Source organism: Camellia sinensis, chromosome 11 (assembly GCF_055761805.1).
Source record: "Camellia sinensis isolate YWXY chromosome 11, ASM5576180v1, whole genome shotgun sequence".
NCBI classification, from domain to species: domain Eukaryota; kingdom Viridiplantae; phylum Streptophyta; class Magnoliopsida; order Ericales; family Theaceae; genus Camellia; species Camellia sinensis.
The window spans coordinates 135,776,261-135,800,499 of NC_138971.1; the positions used below are offsets into that span (position 1 = coordinate 135,776,261).

At 36.7% G+C, this 24,239-nt stretch overlaps 1 protein-coding gene across 2 annotated transcripts; it reads left to right on the forward strand.

Moving 5' to 3' along the window:
* The first annotated feature begins 11,227 nt into the window (after positions 1-11,227).
* Positions 11,228-19,136, forward strand: LOC114259506 (glycosyltransferase BC10). Of its 2 annotated transcripts, XM_028199516.2 has the most exons (3): positions 11,228-11,486; positions 11,763-12,293; positions 18,126-19,136. In XM_028199516.2, the coding sequence occupies exons 1-3, from the start codon at positions 11,484-11,486 to the stop codon at positions 18,762-18,764; spliced, it is 1,173 nt and encodes a 390-aa protein (XP_028055317.1). In that variant the 5' UTR covers positions 11,228-11,483; the 3' UTR covers positions 18,765-19,136. The 2 variants fall into 2 exon arrangements, with proteins under 2 accessions (XP_028055317.1, XP_028055316.1); XM_028199515.2 differs by lacking the exon at positions 11,228-11,486 and having other exon boundaries at positions 11,601-12,293.
* The last annotated feature ends 5,103 nt before the right edge of the window (positions 19,137-24,239 follow it).

Sequence of the window (24,239 nt, forward strand, 5' to 3'; positions counted from 1 at the left end):
CTTCATTTTCATCCATCGGCCTCTTATGTGAGTGTGGCTGAGGCTCCCTCATGTTAGTGTAAGCCCATATCATATTCCCATATCATTTGCATTGCATATGCCATTGCCTCGATTTACGTGCCCGTGTGCACGCGTTTCGAGGCACTTCATTTTCATCCGCCGGCATCCTATGTGAGTGTGGCTGAGGCTCTCTCATGTTGGTATAAGCCCATATCATTTTTCATGTCATTTGCATTGCATATGCCATTGCCTCGATTTGCGTGCCCGTGTGCACGCGTTTCGAGGCACTTCATTTTCATCCACCGGCATCCTATGTGAGTGTGGCTGAGGCTCTCTCATGTTGGTATAAGCCCATATCATTTTTCATGTCATTTGCATTGCATATGCCATTGCCTCGATTTGCGTGCCCGTGTGCACGCGTTTCGAGGCACTTCATTTTCATCCACCGGCATCCTATGTGAGTGTGGCTGAGGCTCTCTCATGTTGGTATAAGCCCATATCATTTTTTCATGTCATTTGCATTGCATATGCCATTGCCTCGATTTGCGTGTCCGTGTGCACGCGTTACGAGGCACTTCATTTTCATCCATCGGCCTCTTATGTGAGTGTGTCTGAGGCTCTCTCATGTTAGTGTAAGTCCACGTTGCATTCTATATGCCATTTTAGCCATATTGCATTGCGTATGCCATTGCCTCGGTTTGCGTGCCCGTGTGCACGCATTTCGAGACACTTCATTTTCATCCATCGGCCTCTTATGTGAGTGTGGCTGAGGCTCTCTCATGTTAGTGTAAGCCCATATCACATTTCCATGTCATTTGCATTGCGCATGTCATTTTCTCGGTTTGCGTGCCCGTGTGCACGTATTTCGAGGCATCTCATTTTTACAGCATTGTGCATACTAGGCTGTATCTTAGTTGCATTCATGTATATCATGCATATTGCATCGTGTTCGGGATAGGAGTCAGCCCGGGCACGGGAAACGAGGTGCGTTTCGTACTCCGAGTGACGGAACGTGTCTCAATTCCCTAGTCACCGACACTCCGGATCATCCATGATGGAGTTAGGTTCTTGTTGTGTTTATACGTGCATTCATTCTATATTGAGTTGCACATTTCGACTCCTCTGTCATCATGCATCGATATGCGTGATTGGTGGCACGAGGATCGAGGCATGCATATATCTGTGAAAATACATTACTATGCCCATTTCCTGCTCTCTGTTGCAGCAAAATGAAGAATCAGTAACTTTTCGGAGTCTGGCACGCTTTCCAAGAATAACTGCTAAACAAAGGCTAATTGGGGCATCTCGGTGGATTTCCGCGCAAGGCAACCCAGACATGCATCATTCATCAGAAGCAAGGCAGTCCCTGGCTTGCACGCCAGTTTTACAGTTTTTCTTAGTTAATTTGTTAATTAATTAGGAATTTGTATATTATTCGGACTGTAATATTTGGACTGTAATATTCTTTTATTTGGGACTGTATATTTATTTGGACCCTCTGCGCGAGGGCATAATTGTAATAAGTGTGCGTGAGTGTGTTGTATGTCTTCCAACCCCACGTCTTTCTCCCTTTTATTTACCAGCTTATGATGGTTAGATTAGGGCATATTTCAATTAGCATACAGTATGATAGCATGTTTGCATTCATTCATCTGTTTTGCATGCACCGGGCTCGGCGCATCATACTAACTGCATTTGTATTTGAATTTCAAGTTGAATACATGTTAGCTGTAGCATTCCATATGCCATGTTTAGAATAGTCGAGCCTGCTATAGTTTGCATTCTTGCATGTGTTGCATTAGGCATTTCTGTATACTTAGGATTCATGCATGATTTCTAATGAGTTTCTGTTTTGGCTTGGAGTACTCGGTGAGTTTTATGCTTTAGCATCCTTGCATGCGTGTGAGTGACTGCCATGAATAGCATGCTTACCATGAGGCTAATTACTTATGTGATATAACTGCCTGAATGCCTGTGGGTGAAAGTTGGGTTACTTGGATTGGAATAAATCATCAACTGTTTATTTTAAGCCCACTAGATAGTGGCAAAACCATCTTTTCTAAGCCCACCTGCGGGTGGCAAAATCTGCATTTTAAGCCTACTTGCGAGTAGCAAACCATCTTTCAAATAAACAAACATGAAATGTTTTGTTCCAATTCGGGCGACCCAGTCTATACTTATATGCTGTGTGCATCACATAGTAACCTAGGCTAATAACCGGAATAAGAACACACAAAGTTTTCAAAAATAGATATCACGGTTAGTAGAGGCCGATCTTTGATCGGGCGAGCGGGGGTGCTCACGAAGTGGCCTTCCCCAATCGTACCCAAGTTCCCGAGCCGAGGCAACTTTGGTGATGACGGACACGTGGCCTTTGGCACCGAGTCAAGGTTTCCTAAATTTCCCATTAAAAAACATTTAGGTGGTGACTCTGTATCTGGCAAAGCAGTCCATGTTTGGCACTTCTTTCAAAAATCTGTTTTTCTCAAAACGATTTGCCGGATTTGGACTCTTTGGTTCAGACTTAGAACCGTGACAAATTTGAGAGTCCCGAGCTGTAGTGCCCCCAAGATGAACAGAACGTGAGCTCGTTCCTCCCGGGGCGTTCGGGGACGTCTACAAACATATACATGAATCGAGCGCCACACAATGTATCTTCCCACAGCTTCTCCGACTGTTCTTAGACATCGGGATGTTGTTTCCAAGACAACGTTCGGCTCGTTCGCTTTTAAAACAAAAACTTTGCAAAATTTAGGGCCAATTGGAACTCCATCAATTTCACACAACGGATCGACACTAATAAGAAGTCCCTTCGCCAATTGGACTCTTGGTATTACAGAACTCTCCAAAGAAACTTTAATTACATCCTACAATGATGATAATACTATTAAAAATAGGCAATGATTGTACACATTGAGCTATAATCTATAACAATAATCGAATAAATACAAAAAGAGTTTGTAAAGAAGAAGTTTTCATCGAGTTCCGTCTTCTCCTACAAGTCATGTGTGCCAAGTATGTTGCGCGTGTCAAGTTTTGTTGACATCCGAACCCGTTTGAGCATTTTAGTGTGTCAACCGGTTTAGAGTTATTAAGTAAAAAGTTATCTCTTACCATAAAGTATAAACTTTGGTAACCAATAAAATATAAAGTAAGAGGTAATGATAAAGATGATAAAGTTAAGAGGTAATGGTAACCATTAAAATATAAAGTATATAAAGAGGTAAGAGGTAAGAGATAATGATAACCATATTTTTCAATGGTTACCTCTTACCATAAAGTTTAAAGTGAAGAGGTAACCATTGACTTTATCATCTTTTCCAGTAAAATATAAAGTTATCTCCTTTCATTCTCCTCATCTTGGTTGGGATTTATTATTGAAAAATAATTGATATCCTAAAAATAACACTTTAAATTTGATCCACAATGGTATAATATGATAGATGTGAAATTTTGATTTGTGACATACTAACCATATAACATCCAACTTTCTTGCCACAATATTGGGGTATATTTATGAGTCTAAAATTATGAGTCTTTAATATTTATATTTTTTATTTATCAACGTTCTTTTTATTTCTTATTCGATAATGCTATAATGACTATTTTATCTTATCATATTTTACTTATCACGTAATATGTCATCGTTATATTAGTTATCAAACAAAATAATGTGGTTATTCTAACAAAATAATGTGGTTAACGTATCTTTTCACTCAAACAAAATATAATGAGACTTACTTCAATAATAATTCAAATGGAATACAATGTGTAAGATTGAAAAAAGAACGAATTATGTATACGTGGTTTTTAAAATTTGTCTCTTATAATTTAGTCCTTATAATTTTAATTATTTCTATTTTTTCATTTAACTTTTTAAATTATGTTAATTTAGTCTAATTGAAAATATATTTTAAGAAATTGGATAGAAATCAAAAGATCTATTAAAATATATACAATTTGTTTGTGAGTAGATAGCTGAGAATGAGAGAGCACAACAGCAAATGAGTTTGATGCCAGGAGGACCTGAGTATGAGCTGATGCCATCTCAGTCATTTGATGCTTGCAATTACCTTCAAATGAATGGCATTCAACAACAACAACCACAACAACAAAGACATTAGAATCTATGAGGGCACTGCGGACAAAGACATCAGAATCTAAGCCGGTCTTGATTATACTAGAGTGGAGCTGTTGAAGGTTGGGTAAACCATGGGAGGCTCTCAAAACAAAAGAGTAAGTGAACATGTTAAGCCTGACACAGTCTCTAAGCATGAGAATCTGAGAATCAAGAATTGCAAGGCCTTGTCGCGGTGGAGCATGACAAAAACCACAAACCACAAAAAAGATATATATATACACACATCCAATTTTCACACAAATCAAACACACACCAAAACAAAATTAATTTTCGCACAAATCAAACACAAACACAAAATCAATTTTGGCACAAATCAAACACACATACCAACAAATTCTTGAATTGATGAGCATGGAGAAACAAACGATAGAAGGGCAGAGGAGAGCAGAGGAAAGCAAATGAAGCCTATACCTGGATGCCGGAAGGAGAACCGGAGAGACGGTGTTGTTGTCACTGCAAGAGAGACAGTGTTGCCGCTGCTACAGACGCAGTTTTTGCCACTGTTACAAACTCTCACGACCCAAACCCGCCCCTATGGGTTTAGCACCGTAACCGGCCAATAATCCGTGATTACCGAAGGTCTGCTTAACAGTAAAGACAGTAATGCAAAGTACAGGGGCTGGCGGAAGCCAAAACAGTAATAAAAGATGTCCAATGAGCTGTGACAGTCTGCATGCAAAAAGACTTTTCCGAACATATTCACATTCATAAGCAATACATATATACACCATATGTACAAACATTCAGGTTAGGGACCAAATCCCTAATTAGCACAGTACAGTACAAGTCTTAAACAGTATTACAAAACAGAGACGAAATGGTGAAACCGAGACACCCTACAACAGCCTTAGCTCGGTCAGACTTGGAACCTCGAGGTGAGGCACAATGGTTGGCTTGACAAAAATGGAGTTAACCCGACGCTCCTAGCTCCGGTCCGGTGCCTGAACACTTACATATAAATATAAACAGTGAGCTAAAACCCAGTGAATAACATATGCGTAAAGGGGTTAAGAATGAATGTCATTTCAGTATTTAAAACAGTCATTTAGAAACCATAATAATCATATGTGGTATATCCCATAGCAAAACAGTACAGTAGGTCTTAACAGACCGGACAGTCAGTTGATGGCCATCATAACAGTAAACGGTAATGGTTCCAAACATGGGAAGCGACAGAGATCTCTGTAACAGTAGCAGTAACAGTAGCAATAACAGTACAGTAATAGTAGATTGCTATGGATGCCACGAATTCGGTGTACAAATAGGACAAATATTCATTCAGTAAGAAATATCATTTCAGAAAGCAGTACAGTAGATCATTCAAAAAATATTCATGATTGAACATATCTTTACAACATTGTTACTCACAGAGCACTGGGCTATATGCAGCTAATGAGCGTCCTCGGATGCCAACCCTATACAGTTACAGAACGAACACACATTAAGTTACACACTTGGGAATCAATAACTTAGTCCCTATCTTGACTCGGTGTGGTTCTATATCAATAACCTAATTAAGATGCCTTAACTTAGGCCTAGGAATGCCTAGAATGAAATGAGGATGGAAAGATGTACTTTAAAACACTTTTCAAATTTTTCAGAAAACAGGAGTCTCGCTCGAGCGTGGCTTTCTTCGCTCGAGCGAGCTTGTCAAAACAGTGGGGTCGCTCGAGCGTGGACTTCCTCGCTCGAGCGGTCTGTAAAAATGCAAAAAGTACTGGATGTTGAAAATCTCCACTCGATGTTCACTTGACGCTGGCTTGAGCGTGAGACACAGTCCTCGCTCGAGCGTAGGTTCTCTCGCTCGAGCGTGCGTCTGCGTGCACCAAAAACCTGAGAGCTTGTAATTCATGCTCGAGCCAACATGCCGTCGCTCGAGCAGACCTCTGAATACACAAGGGCTCGCTCGAGCATGGAATCCTTCGCTTGAGCGTGGAAGCCAAAATCTGAAATTTCTAGATTTGCCTCCCAAGCTCAAACCAAGCATTTAACACCTCAAAACTCAACCTTTTGGGCCAATTTTCTGGAAAACACTTGAAAACCAACAATATAACATGTCTTTAAAGATCAATTTGTAAAATCAAGCCCAAAGGTAAGCCAATTGAACACAATTTCAACCCAAATTTCAAGAACAAAACAAAAACACAACATGCATGATCTCCTTTAAATTCCAACACCTCAAATCAAGATTAAATTGGCAATTTGATGGAAAAACATGATGAATTCATGGACTACAATCAAAACATGAACTTGCATGTAAGATTTCATGAAAAACAACTTCGAAATGTCATAATATGAACATGCATGCATGGAACCACTCTTAATTCAACACTTTACTTTAATTCTTGACCTTAAGCTCCTATTCCTCCATGAAACATGCAAGAAATGACTTGAATTCATAAACAAGAAGGTAAATATCCTGCCTTAGGTCTTCAATTTTAGGCATAGAAGCTCAATTATGCAATCAACCTTCACATCTCCTAAGTCTCCAAGCTAATTCTCAATTGAAGTTAAGTTTTCTCCTCTCTCACTCTTTCTCTCGGTTTTGTCTCTAGAGATGAACAAGAATGATGCATCAAAAGGCTCCAAAACAATGTTGTAGATAGTGGCCCACTAATGGTAAAAGGGTAATTAAAGCAACTAATGTGATTCAACATTATTTAATCTAATTTAATCATTCCAAATCAATTTCAAATTAAATCTACCATAAAATCACATAAATTCTAATTAACATAAAACACCAATCGATTTCTGATTCGGTCGCCGATAGGACCTTCAATTTGCAATTCAAAGATAAAACATGAACAGATAATTTAATGACTAACAGATAAAAATGCATTTAAAACAGTATACTCTTGCAATCAATTCAGAATCTCATTCAAATCAGTTACTTATCATTCTCAGTCACAGTTTAGCATTAATCAGAGGTGAGGGTTGTCACACAGACGTAGTTGTTGCTGCTACTACAGACGCTGTTGTTGCCGCTGCAAGAGAGACAAAACGACGACTGGGTGAGAGGGAGGGTATACGTGAGCAAGAGCGAGAGGAAAGAAGAGGGTTGGTTACCTAGATGCTGCTGTTGGCGGTGCAAGAGAGATTGGGTGACGATTGGGTGAGAGGGAGGGAGAGAGTAGTGAGATTAGGGCTTTTTTTTTTTTTTTTTTGATCTGAAGAGATAACAGAGAATTTGGGAATATTGGGAAAAAGGGAGAGTGGAAGAGGGGACTTTGGCGTGAAATTAGGAATTATTATTTGCGATGATATTAAGGCTGTCGCAAACGAAAGAGAAGAAAGTAAAATTTTGCGACGGATTGGCAAAAAAGCGTCGCAAAACAGGAAAAAAATAAATAAAACCAGAAAAATTTTGCCACGTTTAACTTATCGTCGCATATAACCTTACTTTTTGCCACAGTCTAACTTTTTCCGTCGCAAAAACTATAAATTCCGTGACAGCACTTAAACCGTAGCAAAAAGCAAGCTTTTGCGACAGCATTTAAACCATCGCAAATTGTTCCGTGTCAAATGCTCATTTTTCTAGTAGTGTCACCACTAACTTTCTTCAGCTGTCCCCAACCACTACTACCACCCTCTATCCTCAAGTTCGTTGCCCCACCACTTCTAGCCCTCATAACTACCACCTCTTGCCCTCACAGCCACCACCCATCATCCCCTACGATGTCACCCCACGACGAGTAGTGAAAGAAGGTTTGAATTGAGCAACTATAAGAAGAATGAAAGAAGGAAGAGAAAAAGGGACTCAAAGTGAAGGCGCAAGGGGCTACGGGGGGTGGGGTGGCGAAAGGAGGGACAATGATAGTTGCAAAGGGTGGAGAGAGTGAAAGATGAAAAAAGAGGTGAGAAAGGGATGACAAGGCTAGGTAGGTGATAGTAGTGGCAACAGAGAGTACTAAATTAGGGTAATGGTTGAAATTTGAAAAAGATTGTGGTATTTCGGATTATTTGAGAATGGAAGGTGTTAATTAAGAAAAAATCAAAAAGTTCAATTGGGTGTGATGTCAACTTAGAAGGTGGTATACAAATAAACTTACCCTTAAATTTGGTTTCTCCAGACACTTGTAACAAAACTAAAAGGGCTTTTAACATTAGGTCCTATATATGGACTTGGAAGTCATTAATCATATTTATATTCTTTTAATTGTTGAAGTTCTAACCCATCAAATAGCTAAAGCACCCATACAAATATATATCAGTTTAACCTCTTTCAAGTTGTCAAATATTTGGACTTGATAGGCCCATTTTGATGCTGATTTTAGTGATTCGAATTATTTATATTTTAAGACTTATTGAGAATAATATTAATGCAAAAAATAAAAGTGATTGAATATCGATAGTTATATGTTTGAATTATGTTTATTTTTAAAAAATAGATAATAAATATAATTTTAAGAATAATCATTTATTTTTTGTAATACAAATTTAATTCAAAACATATTGCTATTAATGCCTGGTCATTTTTTTTGTTAATATGTGCCTTAAAAGGCATATATTAAAAACATTAAATGAGTACAATTACTCCTACTTATATAATGCCTGGTCATTTTTTTGTTAATATGTGCCTTAAAAGGCATATATTAAAAACATTAAATGAGTACAATTACTCTTACTTATATAGAAAATAGTAAAAACATTAAAGCTGGGAGGATTCAAGAATTTTATTTGACACAGACCAAAATACCCTCCTTATATTTTCCTCAATTTCATCTATTACATCACATATTAACAGGACCATCTACTAACAGATGATATGATATAATTTTAAAAGTTTTATGTATTTGTAATTTGTATAATGAGTGTAGTCAATAATAATGATATAAAATATGTTGGTACTATACCAATTAGTGCATGTAGTGCCACCATTTTACTAATGTTGATATTTTGTTTACACCGAATTCTAGTGCACCATTAATTTCACCTTATTCAAGCATGGGGTTGTTGCCTTGATACAAATTTGAATAATGGGCAAATGGTAAATTGGTGGGACAATCATAACATAATTACACTATAAATGAAGATATTTTTTTCTGTAACTCTGAAATATAAAAAGGGTTACACCAAACACGTAAAAAAATTTACACATACATTACATCACCATAAAAATATAATTATTTTGCCATTGTTCCATTGAAAAGTCATTTACCCTTTAAATATCAACCCATCATCTAGTATTAGATGACACATAATATAGCACCAAAACTAGACAGTCCGACTCTTTTTCTGTATATATATAATAATGTGATTTATTATAAGTGTAAAACTTATAAGTATGAATATTCATATTTATAATGAATAAATAATATGATTTTTTTTGATGTGCAAAAATTTATATTATTTTAAGAAAAATTTGTGAAACATCCCTCTTTAATTTTGTGTAGTAAGAAAAATCCAAGACATTTTATTTTATTAGATAAGGTCCCTCGATGAAATTTCTCTGTGTTGGGATCTCTGAGTCGAAATTTTTTTGTGAAAATATTAAGGAATCTTAACTATTATGAAAATATTATATGTCATTTATATAATAAAATCTTAATAAAATTTCCTAATATTTTATTTATAAATAAGGCTATATGCATCAATTCGTATACTAACTAGTATACCAATTGATGATGTGGCATAATTTAAGAGATTTTTGATATTTGTAATATGATTAATGAGTGAGGTCAATAATAATGTCATAATTAGTGTTGATACACTAGTTAGTACACTAATAGATATGGCAGTGGCTTTGGTCCAGTCCAAGATCGGACTGGACCGTGCTGTTGGGCCTATGAGGGCCCACCACGGGTCCCGTTTTGATAATTCGAACCGTTCAATGTGTAGAATTCGTCGAGTACTATATGCCTGTAAAAAATCACGTTGATCGGATATCGATAGCTATGTGAACAAAACAGTTTTTTATCAACCGTTAATTTTTTCACCGTCCAATTTTTTTTATACAAAACTAATTTGATCACATAACTATTGATATCCGATCAACGTGATTTTTTACAGGCATATAGTACTCGACGAGTTCTACACATTGAACGGTTCAGATTATCAAAACGGGCCCCATGGACCGGACTGGACGGGTTCAGTTTTGATCTCAACTTGAGACAAGCTGGACTCAATTGATATATGTAACACGACCGTTTATTTATTGTTAGAATGAATATTCACACTAAAAGAAAAAATTTACCATTTATTCTACAAATCTCCGCAAAATAAGAAAACATTTATGATATCATAAATGTACCACATATATGCATACCATTTAAATACAAATACAAAAATGCTAGAGGTCTCAAAAATTCTATCAAAAGTTTTATCAAATGTCTCACATGGGTGTGGGACCCACATGGGACCTACATTGTGTGGGTCCCACACCCATGTGAGACATTTGGTAAAACTTTTAGTAAAATATTTGGGGTCTTCATAATTATTTCACTTTTTCTCTTACCACACTATCAAATCAACTACCCAAAAAAAAAAAAAAAAAAACTTTTCAAACATAACTATTTTATCCAAACTAAGAACTCGTTTGGAAATGGAGGGTTTGGGATTTTTTGGTTAAAATAGTCACCAAAAAAAAAAAAGTCCAATAAGACAAAATATCACATTCAATCCATAATCATTACATTATTTCTCTCATAAAAAAGTCAAAAAAGCCAAGTCTTTCTTAAACGAGACTTTTTAGCTTCAGGTTAAAATAATTAAAAAGTCAAAAAGTCAACCCACTTCCCAAATGAATCCTAAAGTGTCATTTGAGAATATGATATTTGAGTAACTCTTTAACTTCTTATGAAAAGATGTGTAAAAAAATAAATAGAATAATATGATAATTTATAATAACTTTTTAATTCTTTCACTAAAATTGAAGATTACCAAACAAAATTTAAAATAATTAAAAAATTAAATAACCAATTAAAATAACTTCGCAGCCAAATAATAGTCCAGACAGTGGCCACCCCTCACCGTATTCACGTGAATTCGTGTCGTGTGTGCAAGTGTTTGTGACGTCCTAAACATTCTTTGCTCTCAACAATCCTCCAAGCAGATCTCCTCGATCCCCCCTCTCTCTCTCTCTCTCTCTCTCTCTCTATATATATAGGACTCTTCATCTACATATACTGTATAATATTGTTATTTTGTTCGAACCCCTTTATTTTCTGTAATTCACCTTTTCCATCCCTCTTGTCCCTCAACTTTCTCATTTTTGACCACTATCTCCGTGGCCAGTCCTTGTCTTCTCTACACAATCTGGTGTGATTCAATCATTGAAGACAATAGGGCTGAAAGTAGAGTTCCAACCCTTCTAAAATTGACTTCTCATCAGCATCAACTACTCATGGTATGTCAATCTTATATCGTTTGTTTTTTGAATTTCATGCCCATGATCTGTATGCTTGTATTCCCAAATATAGTTTCTTAATTCGATACCCACATGGTTTTGTTTAGAGTGTTCTAAAATGATATTTGGGATACTGGGTTTTCTATTTTTGGGTTAAATGTTGCGAATTTAGAAAAAAATTTGAGATTTTTGAAGTGTTTTTCTATGTGGAAATTGTGTTATTGGAATTGAAGTAGTAGAAGAAGGTAGATTTTGATATAGTTTATGTTGTGGAAGATGCAACCGAGGGTATTGCCAATGGAGGAAGGCAAGGATCCTACTGTTACAACTAGAACAACAACAAACCTATCTAGGGTCTTTCCGCAGAGGTTGCTTCACTGTTTTGTGGCCTTCCTGCTCTTGTGTTTGGTCTTTTCAATCATTAGTATCTACACAACTCGGTATTTCGGAGCTCATAGTGAAATTGCCACAGTTAAGCCGATTTTCCAACCTTGCGTCGAAGAGCCTAAACCTACTAGTTTAGAACGATTGATCAGACCTCCATCGAATTTGATGCACTCAATGACGGACAAAGAGCTCCTTTGGATGGCTTCTTTTGCCCCGCGAATAAAGAAGTATCCATTCACGAGAGTTCCGAAGATTGCATTCATGTTCTTGACTAAGGGGCCATTGCCACTCGCACAGCTTTGGGAGAGATTTTTTAAGGGGCACCAGGGGCTATATTCGATCTATATTCATTCATTGCCGTCATACCAAGTTGAATTCCCTTCGTCATCTGTTTTCTACAAGAGACAAATACCTAGCCAGGTATGTTTTCTCACCAATGTTATAGTCTTTCTCAGGGAAAAAAATTGGGTGTGTATTGTATTGATTACGCTCCGTGGATAATAACTCTGTGTGGTTATGTAATGTTGTAGTTCCATGTTTGTATTTTTCTTATTACTGTTTCCATTGTTTATAATAAGTGATATATGAACTATTTCCTCTTTCCTCTAACATGTTGGATCTTTTGATTGGGAATTTATTCTATAAGATGATTGCTAATCTTCTCATTAAGGGGAACTGGTTTGGAAGTGATGCCCTGGTATGACATAACTTAATCTACATTTTAGATGAACTTCCATTTGACCAGATGATATTTGTTTTCTTATTCATTTATTTATTTAATTTGCTGTAGGTGGATTGATCCCAGTTTGTTCAGCATCTGATTGCAATAATGAGTGTGATTTTTACATTTATTTGATGAAGTTATTGTTTTTATTTCTGTTACTGCTTCAGCAATTTGTGGAATAAGAACTTATTTTTACCGTATACAATACAAACTGTAACAAGAGGGTGTTTTTGTGTCTAATAATGGTTTACCGTCCTGCTTGATTATCTAACCTCCCGCACACCTTAGCAAATCTTTTTAATTGAAAAAAAATCTCTTAACAACTCAACTGATTTCCACCTTAATAGCCAACTACATTGGGTTCACTACTATGAGTTCTCTTTTTTTGTTTTTTTTTATTTGGTTGGCCTTCAAATATTTTCTAGGATTAATAACTACTTTACTATCTTTCCGCACAATCCCAGGTTGTTCAGCACCTGATTGTACTAATAATGAGTGGGATTTTGCATTGGTTTTACCAACTTATTGTTCCTTTCTGTTACTGCTCCAGAAATTTCTACCATATACAAATAGTAAAAGAAGTTTATTTATTTATTTTTATATAACAATCCTGCTTGATTATATAATGTCCAAACCAATCTTATCAATTAAAAAATAAAAACACTCCTCCCAACTCAACTGAACACCACCACCTTAATAGCCAACTAGTTTGGGTCTGCTACTATGAGTTTTCTTTTCCATTTTATTTTATTTTTAATGTTTTCCCTTTATTATTTTCTAGGATAGATATGTTCTTTGCTATCTCTCCTCACAACCTCATTCCATCTTTGTCTTGGTCTTCCTCTTTTTTTTTTTCTTTTTTTTTTTTTTTTTTTTTTTTTTTAAATCGCACCATTCTTTAGTCATTACTAATTCATTTATTGGTGTTCAGTGCATGTGATCAACCATCTCAAACAATTTTTTCTTATCTTATTTTCAATTGATGCTAAGTTAACATTTGGGTGGTTTGAGGTTTGCTAATATCTTATTTTTTCTTATCATTTTTCATACTCTTGCTGATGCATAACATGTGTGCACGATGAATATTTAATTTATTTCATAATGTTATTTTTTTTATTTATGTTTATTTAATTTATTTATAGTTAATTAAGATATTAGCAATATTTAGTTTCTTATTATATTGGGGGGGGGGAGGGGGAGGGGGATTAAATGTCCAATAATAATAGGTTTCCGTTTCTTATTTTGATTAACGTTTTTAACTTGTAAATACCGGGGTTTGCATTGTATTATATAGTTTTGGATTTATATTGAGTATTGAAGACTCTGGCCATTTTGTGTTTTGGTTGTGGCCCTCTCCCTCTTCTCTCCCTCTTCTCTTTTTCCATTGCATACTACCATTGCTAGATGCATGTCCATATTCGTAGGATGATGTAAGATCTCATGATTAAAATCTCCCCGAGGTCTAGAGCCCTTGTCTTTGAGTAACAGATCAGCTGATGGTTGCTGTTCTGATTTTTATCTGACATATTCTACAGTCACTCAGCATGGTCTGAACCACGTCATAAAATGGTTTTTCCTTAACTTGAATAGACCAAAAATCTGTCTATATGGGACATGGAAGGAACCTATAGGTTATTAGATCAATTGAAACATCCCCCCATAAGAGGAAGATCCAACAAAGCTAAATCATCAATAAAATTGAAAAAAATTTGCATGGATCTGGAGATGTGCAGGCCACCCAGCCTCTCTGAAGGAAAGTGGTGATTTTAAGATCAGACCCTAAACACCACAGGGCATTTCATTTGAAGGCCACTGCCACCAATTCCTCGAGCATCTCTTTTCTGTTTGAATTTTTGGAGGACCATAGACACCCAAAACACCAATTGAAAACCATAGCTCGCCAATACATTTAAACAAACAGGACAAAGATAACATCCCCTATTTTACACAACCTCCTGTCCCACATAATGAGGACCCCACCTGCACCACACTAATTCCCTAAATGAACACAATCCACAGACTTGTCCCTCAAATGCTGCACACCACCACAGCACTCAACTACTCCATCTTCGTTTCTTGAATGCACACCACATCCACCTTCAATCTTTGAGGAAGGACTTGACTTCCACACGCTTCTCTATCACATTCAGATCCCAAACATTATAGTTTATGATGGTTATTATACAGATAATTCCCATCCCATTACTACTGTCTGTCCCCCAACCACTTTCATTCCTTCCATCATATTGCATTCTGAGTTTTTCAATTCCCTACCCAACTTTCTTCTTTGTAACCCCACTCCTCATTGGCTCCCTATTCGGATTGTGCTATGCCTCAAAAAGTGCATTCTCTCCTCCACACAAGACATGTCCATTAATTTGCTAAAGCCCCCCAATCCGCTTTATAACCCAGTCAGAGATAACAATTGGATCATAAACCGCTTCTCTCAGGTCTTCCAAATTCACTCTCTCCCCTTCAGAAGACACCACCAAGCCTTTCCCACCCGCCAGGACAGACTACTGCAACCAGATAACATTGTAAACTGTAAAGACTTTGCCACCTCCATTTCAGATTCACTTCCCTGTTGTCCATGCCACGAGCCACAACCCTCAAAATGGTTGCCACCTAAGCAGACTGTGTCCTGACTATCTTCATCAAAGTCTACCCCCTTCACAAAACTGTGCAATAGATTCTTTAAATTGTTTGGAGAGTACTAACAAGCAATTATTATATATAGTTTCCAACTCTTGATCAGAGTGCACTATCGGAAGTCTGCCTCTGATATTGGGTGCCACTGCTAATGAAACTGACGAAATTGCTTCCAATAGACTCGTTGAGTATATAATTTCATCCCTGATTTCCAGAGCTAGTTGCATCCCATTTTCCAACCAAATAACTTTAATTACTACCCCATCCACCCCCAATGGAGATCTCTTCTCACCACTTCTGACCAGTGCAATGGCAGTTTTCCCTCCTTTTGCACATCCATTGAAATTCTAACAAAGGGAGGGAAGGCTCCTGGTCTTTGCCACTACCTCCCTCAGTCCTTCCCAATATCCAACAACTCCACAACATTTTCTCCTAGAAACGAAAGACCAAAAGAAGAAGGGGGAGAGCAATCAGAAGAATACAAATAATCAATACTCACCAAGGCCTGATCTCCCCCATCAGAGCGGGCTTGGGAAGACCCAATGGACTCCTGTTGTTTGTGTGGCAGCAATATGGGCTTTTTGGGTTGGTCACATATTTTCAACCGAGGCCCATTACCTTGACTATGCTCATGTTTGACCAAAATGGCCATTGTTATGGTCTGCCCACCTATAAATCAAAGCCTGCCTCATACATTTTTATCTTTGAGGTCCCTAACATTTCCAGCTTGTTAGCATGGCAAGAAGGGGAAAAACATCTCAAAATTAGTCAAGCAGTAACTAGAATTGAGCAATTCCTTCATATTTGATGTGAGCTTTTACCTGTCTGTCTGATTTTGATTTTAGGATAAACGTGCATTTAAACTTATATTGTGTTTATAAAACATTAAAAGATACACCTGCATTTCTTAAAACTTTAGTCATAGTGTGTTGCATTTCTTAAAACTTTAGTCATATTGTGTTCATAAAACATTAAAAGATACACCTGCATTTCTTAGTGTTAGGCATGTAAATTTGGCCCAAGCCTTGCCTACCAACATAGGTTTGGACCCCCTTGCTAAGAAGCATGGACATGGACATGGACACAGACACAAGTGTTAACGGATTTTTTTATAAAAATGCAGAACACAACATGTGGGAGACACATGCGAAATATATAGTTTTATATATTTATTATATGGCATATATAATGATAAACAATTAGTATATATTATATATATGAATATTTAATTCAAAAATAATAATTTTTAAACTCTAAAGGAAGAGAGCATGTATAAATTTATTGTGTTTTTCTTTTATTATTAGATTATAAGTTATTTTATTAAGATTTGTAATGTGTTTTTTTTGTGTGTTAACAATAGACACGTGTTCATGCCTAAAACGTGTCTGAGTCTAGAATCTTTTTAAAATAGGACATATTTCGACATGTGTCTGGCTATTGTTGGAAAGTGTCTGATTAATGTCGTGTAGAACACCGACACACCACCTTCAGTGTTGGTGTTTCTTAGCCCCCTTGGGTAGGGCCTGCACAAAGGTCTTTGAATCTCTGTGAAAAATGAAAACAATAAAAAAAAAAACGATTGCCTAGCTAGAGCCCAGGCTATGCTTGAGGCCCAACCCTGCCAGACCCATTTTACATGCATATTGGGTGATAGCATAAAAACTCAAATATGGATGTAGGATTAGATTAGGAAACTAAGACCTAAGGCTATCCTACGGCACCTAATTTGCCAGAACTAGTAGTTGAATTGTGCTCTGGTGCGTGAACTGGCAAATTTTTCTTCAATTCAGGACAAATTTGTGTATTCATATAGTCAAATCTGCGTATTATATATTCATCAAAAAGAAAATCTATGTATTATACATGAATTCTATTTTAGCCAATGATAACCTTCTATATAGCTTCATTTTTCACCTACCTTTTCAGGGCAATGCTTGAACATATCAAGCTGAGTAAAAAATTGTTGGGGTTGGGATTAAAAACATGAGACCACGTACATGTGTCACACATGAGTAAGCCAATTTTAACCACTAGACCAACGCAAGACATAAATTTTGCTGTAAGAATTTATTATTATTAATATGCTTTATATTTTCTTTACCAAGCAAGCAGCTATGATAGTTTTTTACGTAAAAGATTAAAAATAAATTAAAAATATTTATAGTATATATACATACACGCTCTGAAGGCTCTCCCACTCTCAAGGGAACTTCACAAAGGATGCTTTCATTCACACATCTCGAATTGGTTAGTCAGAGACTACCTACAGTAGGAAGTATTGGGTTTGATTATGGAAAGATTCTAGAGGCTACCAACATCCATTGTGAGGTCATATACTCTTAAGGGCATGATTGGTGCGCAGATGAAAAGGCGAGATAGGGTTAAGATAGGTTTATTTTGTCTTGGGATAGAAGTATTATTTGATTCAGATTTTGTGATCTGATATAAACTGTATCAAATACCATTTTTATATTCCCTTTATCTAGAATTAGTGTTTTATTTTAACCCATATCCAGCTACCTTAAGTCCGCACCCCAAATTTTATCCTTGCTCATATGGAAGGCCAGGATTTGCCCTTACATTATGATATACCAACTACCCTACGCTATAAACACGGAGAACTTCACCCAGTGGGGCATTGAGATGAGTGGTGAGATAAAGTTAGTGTGGTGTGTCCTGGTCAGTGAGTGCTTGTGTTTGAGAGTTCTGTCAATTTCCCTTTTGAGTGTACAACATCAGTTTACTTGTGCACTGATTTTATAAAACTGTTTATTTATTTGAGCTCTCGAATCTTCGATAGGCTGATGATACATTATCTAATTGTTTTGGTTTTATTAATTTCCAATGAATAGTTGATGAATCCTGTTCTTTATTTTCAGGTATCAGAATGGGGGAAGATGAGTATGTGTGATGCGGAGCGAAGACTCGTAGCTAATGCATTGCTTGATATTACCAACGAGTGGTTTGTACTTCTCTCCGAATCATGCATTCCTCTCTACAACTTCAGCGTCACCTACCATTATATTATGAAATCCAAGCATAGCTTCGTCGGCGCATTTGACGACCCGGGACCATTCGGGAGAGGACGTTACAACCAAAACATGTTACCTGAGGTCAACATTACACAGTGGCGTAAAGGATCGCAATGGTTCGAAATTAACCGAAAGCTCGCAATTCACATTGTGGAAGACACAACATTTTACCCAAAATTTGAAGAGTTTTGTAAGCCCGCATGCTATGTGGATGAGCATTACTTCCCGACCATGTTGACGATTCAAGCGCCAAATCTCTTGGCAAATAGAAGCATCACTTGGGTGGACTGGTCGAGAGGTGGGGCCCACCCGGCTACCTTTGGAAAAGCTGATATCACGGTGGAGTTCTTGAAGAGAGTTCTAGAAGGTCACACGTGTCGTTATAATGACCAGCCATCTTCTGTGTGCTTCCTTTTTGCACGGAAATTTGCTCCGAGCGCCTTGCAACCTCTACTGCTAGCAGCATCAAAGCATTTTGGTTATTGACATTCAACCGACACTGATAATAGGATCATTTAAAGAAAAGGGCAGTCACTGACGTGGTCAATGAACTCGTGCTAGCAATTTTGGAACTGAAAGAAGTCTACCGGGAGGCCTTGGTACTTGTCTTCGAGCATTGAGATTCATTTTTTGCGCCTCTCATTCTGTTATAGTTATGATATATGTGGTCTCTGTTTGAATACTTGTTCAAGCACTCGAAGCATAAGCTGTGTCGAAGAATCTTTTGATGTACAGAAAACTAGCAATCGAAATTTATAGCATCATAATTTCATTCTTGTATTGGAGTTGGTTGCAGTATTATTCTTCATATGTACATATCCAAATTTTGATACCTTATATACATATCCAATTTCATTTTGTATTGCTTATTCAGTTAATTTTATCGCCTTTTTTTTTTTTGCAGTGCGAGAGAAGAAATGTAGATATAGCCAAAACAATTTCCACTCGCACATATCTTAAAGGCAAGTTTGGGAGTATACTAAAATGGCAAATGCTAACAATTGCTTCTAAGGCATTGTTTAATGTTGTGAATTGTGTAACAAAAATGTCTTAAAAATATGTTAAAAGATTAAAAATGTATTAATTTTAATAAAAGTGCATTGAATTTAATAAAAATATTTTATATTATTTAATTTTTTTGTCTTTTGCTTATATCATTCTAACAAAATCCTATTAAAATAGTCAAAAAGATATTACTAAATAGTTAATTCCTCTCTCCTTTTATTTTTTTCTTAAAAAGTTAAAATGTTAATTAAAATAGTTAGTTTCCAAAACAACCTTAAATAAGAGAAAATATTAAAAAAATAAAGAAATTAATTATAAATTAATGAACTTTAAGTAAAATTCATGTATATGAATTACAGTTAATTTTATTGGAACAAGTCTCACTTAGGCGGTGTTTGGGAACTTGATTTGTGGGTTTTTTTTTTAATTTTTTTTCACTACAAGACAAATGTTTTACAAAATTAAAAAAAAAAATAAATCCAAACAAAATATCATATCAAACCCTATAATCATTTTACTTTTTCTCTCATAAGCATTACATTTAACCGCAAAAAAACCCAACTATCTTTCCAAACACAAAAAAAATTTTCTCCAATAATATCTTACAACTAAAAAAACCTACAAAAAAAAACACCCACTTCCTAAACACCTGCACTCCCTTAAGAGTGGCAGTATCTATACAAATACGAAAGAAAAGTGGTAATGTAGACAAAAAGTGGTTAAAAATAATCACCTTGCTTGTTTCCACTTTTCAAAAAAATATTTTTCAGAAAATTTTATTTTCTTATTTTTCGTATTTTTTTGTTTTTACTGAATTTTTTTAATATTTTAAGCAATTTCTTTTACTTTTTAGACACACGTAACATAAATACACCTAAAAAGTAAAAAAATTATTAAAAAAATCTTTTAAAATTCACTAAATACCAAAAATACAAAAAAATACAAGAATTCAATACATTTTTTTATATTTTTATGTATTTATTAATTTTTTAAAATATTTCTTCACAATTTTTTTACTTTTTAGATACATCTAAGTAAGATGCATCTAAAAAAGTAAAAAAAAAATATTTAAAATTTAAAAAATATTCACTAAAAACAAAAAAATACGAAAACTAAAAAAGTCAATTTTCAAAAAACTTAATCTAAAAAACTCAAACCAAACACACTGAATAAAATTTTAAAATTATTGTCGGTGTAAAATTTTTTTTTAAATATTAAAAAATTATGAAAAGAAAAAGATAGTTATAGAAGCTCTCATATGCAATTAGTAAGGTTATGTTTCTTTCATATTTATTTGAATTTAAAAAATTTGAGGGATTTGCATGCCTACTCAAGTCCCAAAAAAAATTTAGGTTAATTTAAAAGGGCTGCTAAGAACATCTCCAATGGAGGCTCTATATCTTCAAATATAGAGGATCTTTTGAAAAAATTCATTCCAACCCACCCTCCATATCCTCCTCCATTTGGGAGTATGGATGTTTCATCCTTCAAATTTGAAGGGAGTATGAAATATGAAGGATCATTTCTATAACACTATTCATTCTATATTTTTTATTATATTACAATTAACTTTTAATATATAAATTTAATTTTTACAAAATTGACATCATTAAAAAATGTGAAATCATACCTTTAAAATGAGTATAATATTAAATATATTTTACAAAAATTTTAAAATTAAATATTTGTTAATGAACAAAAATTACTTTTTGATGAAGGGAGGATGAAGGGTTTTGAAGGTTTGTGATTAGAGTTTGAATGAATAGTAACATACTTTATATTTACTTTTTGAATAAAAAAATTATTTTATCCTCTTGGTGAGAGGATTGGGTTGGAGATGCTCTAATGCTCCTATTTTTTTCCTTGAACCCCATCTTTTTTATATTTTTTTATTACAATTTCACTCTAACATCAATTAACCCCAACCCAACCCAATCCAACCCCATCTCCACCTCTACCTCCATTTTGGTCAGCAACTTCTGCACCATCACCAAATCCAACCACCCTCCACCCCACCATCACAAAAATAACTACAACCCCAACAATGGCCGACACTAAACCCTAAAAACGCCTCCACGAAGAGTCCAAAAAACCAGAGAAAATGGCCAACATATCCTTCAATATATGGCCTCCGTCGCAACGCACTCGCGACGCCGTCGTCAACTACCCCATCGAAACCCTCTTCATGCCTTCTGTCCTCTCCAAGCACTACAGATCCATGTCCCACGACGAGGCTGACCCCACCGCCCATCGCATTGAGGACAAGGCCTTTGTTGCCGCCTCTGCTTCTATTGATGAAACGACATCAAGATCCTTCAAATCTTCTCCAACGAGATCAGCAAATGCATGCTCGACGCTGTCAAGTCCAGATCTGTCTCCAGATCTATACCCAATGATACCACCGCGCATCCCACTATCGACCCTACTCTTACCACCAATGAGAAAATCTCATTTGTTAAAACTGAGTAGGGTTTTAATTCAACTTCACATCTGTTTATGTTGGGGTTTCGATGCTATTTTTCTATATTGAGATCTCTTTGTACTCTTTTATGGATTTTGGATTGCATCATATTTTATTTTCTTCTTGTGTGGATTTTTTTTTTTTTAATCATGTTGTAGGTTGGTGGCTGGAGATAGGGATGCCGGAGAATGGATGTGGCTGGACGTGACAATGGTTGGGTTAGGAGGTTGGGTTAGGGAAAGGGTATAGTTTGTTTAAGATGGGGGCTCAAAAAGAAAATGGAGAAAACTCATTTTGTTAGGTGGGTGTCCAAAGAAGTGAGGGATCCTAAGAAAATATGTAGGTGCTAATAGCAGTCCTCTAATTTAATTATCATAATTTTTTTGTTTTATTAAATTGTCTCTGAAAATTAGATTTTTTTATAAACTATACTTCATCCTTTCTAATTTGGTAGTCCCTTTTGGGAATTCTAACTTTTTTAGAGGACAAGCAATCATTATACGTAAGTTCAAAATTTAAAGCATTTTTTCAATAATGCTCTTGTCTTTTAAATTTGTTAGAACTACTATATTACCCATATTATGTGTGGGGACATATTTTGTGAATGGCAACACGTAGCCAAGGTGGCACCGAAGTGTCAGCCGAGGTGCCACGTGTCTTGGTCATGACGTCGAGGTGATCTCGGCTAGGCCGAAGTTATTTGCGGAGATATCAGAATCCGAGATGAACAGATAAGGGACAAGAGTCCTAGAATAAGGGAGGACCTCAGTCTGGATAAAGATAAAGCTCTTAGGGAGTTTATCTCTATCTATTTGAGAATCCAAGATGAGTATTGAGCCAGAGTTCATTGAAGCTAGGCTTTTACAGGGATCATGTCAGTGTTGGCTATAAAAGTAAGGCACCCTCGTGGGTTTAAGGTACGCTTTTGGTATTCTGGCTTGAGAGTTAAGCACAATTGGTTATCTTTGGAAAATATTTATTACTGACTTGATCATCGGAGTGCCCCCGGGTGAAAGAACCACCGCCAGAGTCTTTTCTTTCTATGACAGGTCGTTCGAGCGCAATTTATTCTGTCGGTGTTCTCCTTCTGAGTACCTGGTTGGCAGTGTGGTTAGAAATCAATACACACAATTTGACGCCATCTGTGGGAAAGAAAGGAGAATAGATGGCCAACGGCGGACAAAAAGAGAAGATTAGGGACGACATCCCCACCGGAAGTGGTAAACACTTTGATCCCAACGTAGAGGAGGATAATTACAATGAAGAAACTCGGGATCAAAATCCTGGAGAGAATGACGTCGGCCAGGAGGGAGACGTACCAAAGAAGGTAGACCGATGCGGGTATTATAACGAGAATGACCTCCAGGTATGAAAAGATTGATGCATGCGGAGGGACGGAGAGATAAAGGGAATGACGAATAAATTGGCAGACCTGCAATTAGTCGTCAATTTCATGATGCAGAATAACGTCATGCAGCCACCGTTTCCGTTACAAGACACGCCGATTCTAGTGGCCAGGAACAATGCCCAGAAAGGGGGACAGAAAACAGTCCCTACAATCCCCCAGCACACCAGGACCAAGGAACACTCTCATCGGCCTTCAAGGGAGGTCGAGCAAGGAGAGTCAATGAAGGGAGATTCTCGGAGGACGAATCATACCAAAAAAGCTGACCCCAAAGAACATCGGCATGTTCAAGGGAAGGAACTTTGTTTCGACGCAACTAATGGAGGGAGATCCAAGAGGACTCATAACGACACCAGGAGTAGCGCACCAAAAAGGCTGAAATCCGTTGATAACCGAGCTCCTGGACGGACCAAGGAGGATCTGAGGGATTACCTCCAGAGGAAGCGACAAGATGCCGAGGTAACCTCTCCGGTAAAGCCGAGAACGCCGTTCTCGGTGGAGTTGGACAAATTTGAGGCATCGAAAAGGTTTAACATGCCGAGGTTCCAGATATACGACGGTAAGTCTGACCCTAACTTTTACGTCGACTTGTACCTGAACTCAATGGCACTGTACACCGGGAACGAGCCGTTGCTTTGCAAAGTGTTTCCCTTATCCTTTGGGGAAATCGCATCAGACTGGTTTCACAAGTTGCCGAAAGAAACTATGAAAAGCTGGCAAGGCCTGGCCGAGATGTTCGTGGCCAGGTTTGTGACAAACAAACTACAACTGTTGAGGGTGGACTCCCTGATGGCTTTGAGGATAGGCAAGGATGAAAGCCTCAGGGCTTATGCCAAGAGGTATTATGAGGTATTCAACTGGATACCAGGATGTAACCAAGAGATGGAAGTAGTGTCTTTTAAGAACGGCCTGAAACATGATTGTCTGTTTCAAAAATCATTGGCAAAGACACTACCAAAAAGTATGGAGGAACTTATGGCCAGGATAGAAAAGTATGCCAGGGTCGAGAAGGACATGCCAGGGACAAATGCGTCAAAACAAGAGAAGAAAAACAGCTCACTGAAATGAGGCCGAGGTAATGGTGGATATA

Coding starts and splice junctions, on each gene's coding strand:
- LOC114259506 (XM_028199515.2), top strand. CDS start 11,751: ATGTTGTGGAAGATGCAACCGAGGGTATTGCCAATGGAGGAAGGCAAG. Junction 12,294..18,125: donor AGAGACAAATACCTAGCCAG/GTATGTTTTCTC, acceptor CTTTATTTTCAG/GTATCAGAATGGGGGAAGAT.